The sequence below is a fragment of the Vigna unguiculata genome, chromosome 3 (assembly GCF_037176805.1).
Source record: "Vigna unguiculata cultivar grain cowpea cultivar isolate G323 ecotype 2 chromosome 3, ASM3717680v1, whole genome shotgun sequence".
In the NCBI taxonomy this organism is placed as follows: Eukaryota; Viridiplantae; Streptophyta; class Magnoliopsida; order Fabales; family Fabaceae; genus Vigna; species Vigna unguiculata.
Window position 1 is genome coordinate 16,861,247 of NC_140794.1, and position 10,413 is coordinate 16,871,659.

At 29.8% G+C, this 10,413-nt stretch overlaps 1 protein-coding gene across 1 annotated transcript; it reads right to left on the reverse strand.

The window, feature by feature from the left end:
- Window positions 1-8,322: 8,322 nt before the first annotated feature.
- Window positions 8,323-10,112, reverse strand: LOC114175312 (GDSL esterase/lipase At5g14450-like). Its single transcript, XM_085670243.1, has 5 exons — window positions 9,762-10,112; window positions 9,401-9,607; window positions 9,153-9,313; window positions 8,796-9,081; window positions 8,323-8,721 (listed from the first exon to the last, which is right to left on the reverse strand). Exons 1-5 carry the CDS (start codon window positions 9,997-9,999, stop codon window positions 8,471-8,473), a joined length of 1,143 nt encoding a protein of 380 aa, XP_085526369.1. The 5' UTR covers window positions 10,000-10,112; the 3' UTR covers window positions 8,323-8,470.
- Between the last annotated feature and the right edge of the window lie 301 nt (window positions 10,113-10,413).

Consider the following 10,413-nt stretch of genomic DNA (forward strand, 5'->3'; position numbering starts at 1 on the left):
ATTGTAATTTTAGCTCTTTAAATTATGATTCTAATGTTTTTGAAAAGATAAAGTAATAAGCTGTATTTTATTTAGTGATCACAAATGTCAATTATTAAAGTAACCTTTCTATTTTCCAAATTGAGACTTAAATTAAAGTAATTTATTTCTTTATGAACTAATTTGATTAATTAGAATTAAATAATTTAAATTAAACTAAATTAAATATTTTTGATCAATTTTTTCTCCAAAAATTAAATCAATTTCCTTACCCTTTAATTAAACTAAGATAAATATATCCTTGAAAATGTGAATTATAATACTATAAGAAAAATCTCTATTAGAAACCAATTTTAGAAATTAAAAATAATTAGTCACTATAGTGAAAAATTTATAAACTATTCAATTGGTAGTCAAAACCTTCATAGTCAATTTTTAGTGACCAATTTTCTTTGGTAATCAAAACTTTGATACCTAATTTTAAAGACCAATTTATTGACAAATTATATTTTTTTTATTTATAATAATAATTATTTTAGTTACCAATAATTTTTATTTTGTAAATTAGTATTTAAATTGGTCATTATTGTTACTAACAATTCGTGGTCACTAAAATTGATTATTAATTAAGAGTTTTCTTGTGGTGTAATTTTTAACAAATTGTTACGGACTATGTTATGAAATAGTGATCCTTTTATCTAACAAATATTTTGATACCATTTTTCCATGTGAATTATTGTAGTAGAAATTTTCAAAAAATTCATGTCATGAAATTGTTTCTTCTAGTTAAACTCTACAAGTAAAAAGTTACTCATTTTGAACATGCAAACAAAAGAATAAAAATAGTAACGAATAAGAAAATAAAATAGGAAGAAATTTGAATGTCATTTTATAGTTTCGACCTTGTAAGCATGAAAGCTTTTCATATTTCATTGACTATTTTCCTTAATTCCAATATGTGAAATAAGTTACTATAAATTGTTTCATATCTTAATTTAAAAAAGTAAGAAAAATATAATGTGTTATTCTTTTCTTCATTTTCTAAAAATGGTCAAAATTGTTTTGAAAGAGAATGTTTCTTTAATAAGGGAAGAGATTGTGGAGAAGGAGAAAAAAATATTCAAATATATAAATAGATTATGCACTCACTATGGGAATCCTTCTTGCCTTGATAACTACAAAAGGTAATTCTTTTAGTAATTGAATGTCAATATTTTTTTTTTTAATATGAAGAGGTTTATATGATAACTCAATCTGATTTGTTTGCTTTAGAATCAATTGATCGTATTCTCTTTGAAAGTTACTTCATCTTTATTTACCTTTTTCTATATTATATATATATATATATATATATATATATATATATATATATATATATATAATAAAGGTAATTTCGTCTTTATGTTATTATCATATTTTTTATCTATGTTATATCATGCATACTCATACGTTCTATTAGAATTAAAATGAGAAACCTTATTTCTCTTCTTTTTCATATATCCTCTTCTTTATTTTAATTTTTATATTATGGTATTAGTCTTTGACGAACACACAATCCATGTTGAAATATAAGAATTAATATGTTTATTTTATTAAATGAGCACTTTTAAGGAAAAACGAAACATAAACAAGCTCATCCATTACTTCATGCTACACAATAGGTAATTTTACAAATTACAAACAACACATACACATATGACTAGTTTATCCGTAAAGACTTATACGAAGAAAAATGAAAAAGAATAAAATGAGTGAGTTTATTCATTAATTAAAATAAATTTATAGTATAGACTAATTTACAGAAATCACATTTCATAGTTTTTCTAATTTTTCAAATTCATATATAAGCTAATTTTATCTTGTAAAGAAGCTGACTTTATTTTTTGTTCATATTTGTATCTCTAAATAAATTCACACAATGCAAAATTTTAGAATAAGTAACTGCTTTTGCAATTAAAAGATCAATCGCAAGTTGAAATTCAAAGGTGACTTAAAAAATCTGCAAAATAAATTTCTTAATTTGTTTATAAGTCAGCCGTATTCCAGTTATAAGTTGTTTGGATATTTTTTTAATTAATTTTAACATAAAAAATACTTTTTCTTTGAACTGTCATTATCGACTCTTTGCATGCTTCTTCATTACTGTGATAACATGTGCTCTTCGTCTTATTTCTTTTCTCTGGTTCTCTTTATATATCCGTAAGATATTAAAAAACATAAAAGGACTGTTCAACAAAATGCTTCTTACACTTTTGCTTTTTTCGGATCCTTTACGGTGGAAATTAGATTCCAACACTTTTTTTTTATTTTAAAATAATATTCTGCAATTTAACCCAAAAAGATATTATGAAATTGAGCAGAAATGTTTCAACATGAAGTGATGTCAGGCACGTCACACCTTGACGTCAGAACAATACTTAACAAAGGGTTTGGATTTTCAATCTTTCGGTTAAATTTAAGAGGTTTTAACTTCCTGCACCCCCTTATTTGCTAACTGCACCCCACTTTTTATGGGAAATGTTGAAAATGTTCTTATGAATTTAACCTTACTTTTTCTCCCTTCTCATTCACTATTTCTTCTGCACAGTTTCCTTCATCCACTATTACCTGGTTTGCCGCTGGTTGCTTTGAGAGTATTGTCTTGGTAGCTATGTAGTTGCATTGCCATGGGAAAGCACCGGTTGTCTTCTCCATCACTGCAAGTTAGGTGTCTTTTTAACTTTCCGAAATGGGTATATCAAAATTTTCCCAGATTGGAAATTCCAGAAGGAGGAGGTGTGCAAAACAGAGAGTGTTCTGGAATTGTCATTTTGTAATAGCTTTTTGAAATGTTAACATGACTCCGAAAGTATAATTATGGAAACATGTACCAAAATGGTATTTAAAAAAAAAAAACTATTTTAAATCACTATTAGAAAACATTTTACGGATTAGACATTTTGGAATATGTTTATAAAATGGATTTTGGAATTTTTAGTTGTTACTTTTTATTGGGTGTTTAATGGTTTAATTTTATATTTTTGTTGGTGTTTTTGCATAAATCATGGTTAGAACAAGAATAAGAGTAGGTGTTTCTCAACATATTCTAACAATGCTAATTGCATCCATAGGATGATGAGAACATGAGACTCCTGGTTACATTGGTGAAGATGACCATGCAAAGGAAGATGTTGAACTTGAGAAGTCTCATGTGGTGGAGGATGATGGCCATCGGAGAGGGCCAATAGATATGTCACTACTCCCTAATTTGCAGGGGCATGTTGCTTTTTAGCTCATGGAGTGGTAAGCAATTAGGGTTATATACATTAGGTTATATATATTATTTAGGTTAAAATAACCCGTTTTTATCACATAATTTCAATTTGGTTATCGTATTTTTATTAGTCTCAATTAGGTCCTCATTTTTGTAAATTAGTATCAATTAGGTCCTTTACGTTAGTAGGAAGCTAACACCGTTAAGTAGGTGCCACGTGTTTAATTTTTTTTTTTTTAAATTTTTATTTAAATTTTTTTTTTAAATTTTTTAATTTTTTTTAAAATATTTATGCTACGTGTCAGGTTTGTAGTGTGCCACGTGTCAATCTAATATGGTGACACATGTCAAATTATTGTATGAATCTCAATTTGGTCCTCATATTTGTTAATTTGATTTGATTTTAGTCCCAATTTTTTTTTAAAAAATTTTAATTTCATGTGTTCCAAATTTAAAACAAATTTAACTTTTTTATAAATGCTTCTTTTATTACAAGTGATATTTCTATTATATATTTTTAACAACATTTAATTTATTTAAATTTATATTTTACATTAAACTTTATTTACATTTTATGTTAAAATTATAAATATATAGATTAATAAATTTATATTCGAAATATTTGTATAATATTCAATATCAACAATATTTTAGAGTTGGCTTAAAAATAATAATTTTATAAATTCAAATGTAAAATTTTAAAATAATTTTATAACAAATTAAAATAAATATATTTAAAATTTTAATATTAAATATAATTAATATTATTAAAATATTTAATAAAAATATCAATTTTAATAAAAATAATCATAACATTACATAAAAGTAAAATTTGGTCTAAATTTGGAGTGCCTGAAATTGAAAATTTTTAAAAAAAAATTGGGACTCAAATCAAATCAATTTAACAAATATGAGGACTAAATTGAGATTCATACATTAATTTGGCACGTGTCATCATATTAGATTGACACGTGGCACACTACAGACATGACACGTGGCATAAATATTTTTTTAAAAAAAATTAAAAAATTAAAATAAAATAAAAAAATTCAAAAAAACGAGGACCTGACACGTGACACCTACTTAATGGTGTTAGTTCTCTACTAACGGAAAGGACATAATTGATACTAATGTACAAAAATGAGGACCTAATTGAGACTAATAAAAATACGAGGACCAAATCGAGATTCTGCGACGAAAACGAGGACTAACAGAGTATTTTAACCTATTATTTATTTTAAACCTACACCTATGAATGTTGCATTTAAGTTTTATGACCTTAATCCGATTTATAATCAGTGTTATCGATATCAGATGAAGAAAAATATCAGTAATTCAAAAATCCTTTATAAAGTTATAACGAAAACTATAATAGGTTAGAGTGGAAAATATAATTAAAAAAAAATTATAGTGAAAATAGAGAAGTAGAAAAAAAAAGGTGTATGAACTTGACTTTATTATTTATTATTATTATAATAATTGCTTTATATTTATTATTATAATTATTTGGACTTGTATGAACTTGAGTTTATTTGAACTTTATTTAAAATTTATGACAATAATGTATTTTATTTTATTTTATTTGAATTTATAATTAAATATTTGTTTTTAAATAATTTTGTAAATACCCGCAGGTACCCGTGGATACTCGCATATATGAAAAAAAAAGGCGGGTTCCCGTATAACGGATACCCGACGGATATGGATACGGGTATGGGACGGATATTTATCCTGCGGGTAGGGTATGAAGGAGCTACTATTCGTACCTACCCGCCTTGTTGACATCCCTACTTAAGATGATAATGTATATAGTAAATCGAGTTCTAACCAAGGTTGTTTTAAGAACACCTTTTGAATTATTCAAAGGTTGGAAACCCAATTTTCGACATATACACCTTTGGGAATACTCATTTGAAGTGACATTTTATAACCCACAAGAGAATAAACTAGAACCTAAGACTATTAGTCGATATTTTATTGGATATGCTGAAAAAGTTCAAAGGTTATAATGTTTTATTGTCCATCTTATAACACTAGTGATGGACGTCCTTGGTGTAGGAGAGGAAAGAAATCCATGGAAGACACCAAAAAGTAGATGAAATGCAGCTGAAATGAAGATAAGAGCAAGAAGAGCTCTAGGCCATGGAGGTTTTTGGTGAAGATGAAAAGTAGAAGTGGAGCTATGGTATGGAAGGTGGCTAGAGGAGATGAAGAAGAAGGTTAGCCATGTATGCTCTCAAAATAATAGAAGAGTAGAGTGATCTCAACACAAACATTCTATTAGAAATTTCAAGAGTTAAAATGTACAAATGGTCTACTTTTGGCTTTTATATGTGAGCCTAAAAGCTAGACTAATTCTTGGCCCTTTAGATCAAGCTTGGAGGAGAAGCTTTAATCATCACCCTTGGATGGTGGCTTGGAGAAGGAGGCATCTTCCTAGCCTTTGGATGAAAACTTGGAAAAGAAGACACTCTCTTAACCCTTGGATGAAGAGAGGCGCATGGGTGGAGTGTGGACTTGGCTCCATGGGATGCATGATCCATGAGGTGTAGGAAGGAATGTTGACTTTCACTTAGTCCACCTTTGACCTTTGGTAGCTCATGGCCAGATCTCCTATTGGGCTTAGTCAAGCCCAATTTTATCAATTCAACTACACATTGTTTGACTTATTATTCTAGAAAAACAAGACCTAAAAAATGGCCCAATTTAAATCTAAACTACGGTCTTCCATGCATCAACTCATATTTTGTAGATTTCTTTGGCCCATGTGAATAAAGTGGAAAGCCCATGATTGACTTGATCATCTTGTGAGAGGCCCATGTGGATCTTTTTCATCATGCTTCTAGTGATTGGGCCTCGAGGTGAGCTTAGGCTTGTTGATGCATTTGGGCTTAGGCTTATTGGGATCACATTAACTAGAATTGTGGAATCAAGGAATGTAAAATTTCTTATAAATTGATTAGTGGGAGTGATTTAATTCAAAATAATCATAATGAAGTTCAACCCTCTAAATCAAATAATAGACTGGTTGTCGTTCATGCTCAATTGTTTTAAGAGCGTATTAGACAACCAATTATTCAAGTTCCACAAATTGTTGGAGATAGATCAAGTTGTTGAGGAACTAGTTAAACAACAAGTTTCTCATCAAGGTAGTTAAGCAACATTAAGAAGATCTACAAAGATAAAAGGATCAATCAACAATTTCTAGTGATTATGAAGTGTATTTACAATAATTAGAATATAAGATTAGAGCCAAAAATTATCTTGAACGGGAACAAATGAAGAATGCTTCATTGTTGGAAGTCTAATGTATGCTTAGGTTTGCACCAGACATAACATTTCATAGTTGGAGTTTTAGGAAGATATTAGAGTAATCCAAGTGTTGACCACTAGAAAGTTGCAAAGAAGGTAATCAAATATCATCAAGGACTAAAGGATCTCATGCTCATATATAGAAAAATTGATGGAGGTGATAAACTACTTCTATTTAGATTTTGTTAGTTGCATTAATACCTTAAAATCAACATCTGGTTATATTTTTATGCTAATTAGTGGAGCTATATTTTGAAGCAACAAAAAGCAGACCATGATTGCTACTTCCAGCATAGAGGTTGAGTTTGTTTCTTGTTTTGAGACTACTTCACATGGTGTATAGTTGAAGACTTTTATATCTGGGTTTAGAGTTGTGGATTCAATTGTTATGCCATTGAAGTTATATTTGATAACTCGGTTGCATTATTTATGGCTAAGAATAATAGAACTGGAAGTCAAATTAAGCACATTGACATTAAATATCTATCCATAATAAAACGTTTTAAGTGGTCATTGAGCACGTTATCACTAATTCGATGATTGTTGATCCTTTTACTAAAGGAATACCATTAAAGAATTTTAAGATCATTTAACGCAAATGAGACTTGGTTACATGTTGTGACAATTACTATTTTTACTTTGATAAAACTCTTATTCAATTTTTTTCTCATTTTGTTGTATACATATTTGTTTATTTTGAGAAATTTCATTTAACCCAGAATAAAAATATAGTTTATTCATTATAGTTAAGAGTCTTTGATGAGAGATTTGATATATTGTGATACAAAGATAAAACTGACTTTTGGAGGACTGTCATCATGATCCTTGTACTTAGTTTCTTGTATTGATTGATAATGGGATAAATGGACCAAGTAGGAGAATGTTGGAAATTTCCTAAATATTGATATGTGTGATAATGAGATATTCATATGGTCAATTATTTCCATATACGTGGTCTATTTGTCAATCAATTTTATGATTGTAGTATAAATTTTGATATTGTAATCTCATATAATTGACAACAATTTATTATTATGACAACTACTATGGTAGAGAACTCTATACATTTTAGAGATATTATGTGCTTTGGGTCAAAATCTGCTCTCTTTTACCTTATATTATACCATTAAATTTTAGAGGGTGAGAATTTGAAAAAAAAAAACACATCAAAAGGATTATGATGATAGTGACCATGGCCTGAATGCTAGTACTTATTTTTTTTTCGCATTAATTTAATTTTACATTGTACACATATTTATCCAAATAAGAACCTTATTTATAAGAGTTAGCCTTATGTGTCTTGCATTTCTGCTCTAAAACAGAAAACTATATTTTCTGTATAGTTTTTTACAAAAGGAATTATAACAAAGATTAAGAGAAATATTTAAGAAAAAAAAATCTAATTTTTTATGCATTTCTGGTGTATATATTTTCCATAGTCTTTAAATTGTGTTTGAAGCTTCTTCACTTCATTTCTTCTTTGTTGTGATGTAATAATTCCACTTAATTTTTATTTTTGAAACATTGGCTGCTCTTAAAGTGATATAATGTTATCATGATAAGACGTTCATTCCCTCGTGGATTAACTGCACCCGTTTGCATAACTCAATCCCATTTTCGCTTGATAGTAGTGTAGACAACTTCTCTGGCAGAGTCCGACAACGAATGTTAGCTATTGTGAATCTACCTATTCTGTCACCGAGCTCAAGTCTGGAATCGCTACTACATGAAATACTCAATGATTTTTGAAAAAACAAGAAATTTCACGGACCAAATCATTTAATAAGACTTAATAATAATAATTTCAACAATTTTTAAGTGATAAAATATGAAAAACACCCGTTCAAATGCAGTCTTTCTATACCTTATTTTTAGAAAGTATTAAAAAGAAGTTAAGTGCGCCCTGGGTACATGCAGTACTCTGTATTAAGCTAACAAGCATGAACGTGTAATAGGAAGTGGTGGATCCGAGAATGATCCAGTGATAATGCGATTTGCGATCCAGCTATTTGCAGCGTCGGTGTAATGAACACCATCCCAGCTAATGCGTGAAGAAGGATCTTGGCATGAACCAACATGAACTTCTCTACCATTAATGGTGGCATTGTAATCTCCACAGAAAAAGTGATTGCCACCCTCATGATACCCACAACAGATTTCAGATGCCTCAACAAATCCTGCCAATCAAGATAAAAACAATTTATGAGTTACGTCCACTTTTATATTTTCCACATAATAATCACCTTTTTACCTTCTTTCTTAGCATTGCTGATTAGCTCATACTTAGCAGAGAAAATATCCACATACACAAATGAAGCATCCAGGTACAGTGCCCTTAGTTTGACCACTGTATCATTGAGCTTTGTGTTGAACTCTTTGGCCATGTCGTTTTGATACACGACGCAGCCGTTTTGATCAAGATATCCATCCACTGGAGTATAATTGTAGGCATTGTGTATAGGCATGGCCACTGGTAGGCACCCTATGGGACCTGTGTTATGGATCCAGAATGTTCTCGCTCCTTCGTTGTATAAATACTGAAACGTGTGTTTTCTGTTAAGAACTCTGCTACAGTAGAAAAAACAAGACAAAAAAAAAAAAAACTTACTATAAGCTGGTTTGAAAATTGGTCCACTATGTCTGAGATCACTGCTTGAGAATTTTCCTGGCTCATTCTCTGAAGAGCAGCAGCAATGTCATTTTGGCCAATATCGAATGTGTAGATGGCCTTGGCAAAGTCCTCTGGCCTTGGGAAGGAATTTCCCTGTCCTGCATTAGTTGCATTTACGTGCGTGTTAACATGTAACAGTCAATGTATTTGTGATGCAATTAATTAAAGTAATGGAACAGAAAAACCTTTGTTGTAGAGCCTGGCGGTGCGTGTCTTAAATTGGATAAACTGTGCAACCTGAATTTCAAGACTGAAAGGACTACCACCATCAAAGAAGGTTCTGTTTTGCCTTCTAATAGTTGATGATGCTGCAGCAAAGTTTGCACCCTCCTCATAACTTGATCCAACTGAGTCCATGTAAGCACTCAAGTACTGCAAACCTAGATGCTTCGCTGCATTATATATATATATATATATGTTGGAAGTTTCTGATCAAAAGATGATTTCATAATATATAAACGAAGTGCAAACATCATCTTACAAATTTTAGAATGTAAAAAGAAAACATGAATGTAATAATTTAGTGATGAAAAATAGAGTGATTACCAATGAAATCTATGATAAGGCGACCATCAGAAGCTCTCCCAACAGCCTCATGGAAAAAGGTCTGGCCATAAGGCAAAGCTGCAGGGTAAAATGCTGCGGACATGCATCCAGTGTCTGAGTTGGAGTCACCGAAGTTGAATATGGCTGCAAAACCACAACTTTCTGAGGATTTTGCTTCCTCGGCACCTGCCACTGACAATGAAATCACAGCAACAAAAAACTGTCTGAGGAGTCCCATTTTTGCGCTACAAACTAATACCTTGTTGTTGATGTTGTTGTGTTAGAGTACGTGTGTTATTATACAACCAAGGACGACGTACCTGTTTTAACGGTGTCAAAATGTTTGTAGTTGGTTAGGAGTCACGTATGTGGGTTGAAGCACAATTAAGTATTTTGAATGAACTTTTTATAGTCTGTATGATTTTGACTTGTGTATATAGTTTTTATTTTATTTTAATCCTTATAAAATTTCAAATTATTATTTTTAATTTCTATAAAATGATGATTTCATTTTAGTTTCTGATATTTTTAGTTTATTTTTATTTGCTCTAAAAGTTTAAATCATGTTTTCATTCTTAAAATTTATTTTCAAATGACTAAATTAAATAACATTACTTTCAAACATCATTTATTTTCGAAACATAACATTGTA

What these genes read in the sequence shown, in the direction of transcription:
- LOC114175312 (XM_085670243.1), bottom strand. Translation starts at nt 9,999, where the DNA reads ATGGGACTCCTCAGACAGTTTTTTGTTGCTGTGATTTCATTGTCAGTG. An exon ending in CGCCAGGCTCTACAACAAAG is followed by an intron (nt 9,314 to 9,400) that starts GTTTTTCTGTTC and finishes CAACTAATGCAG; the next exon opens with GACAGGGAAATTCCTTCCCA. An exon ending in CAGCAATGCTAAGAAAGAAG is followed by an intron (nt 8,722 to 8,795) that starts GTAAAAAGGTGA and finishes CTTGATTGGCAG; the next exon opens with GATTTGTTGAGGCATCTGAA.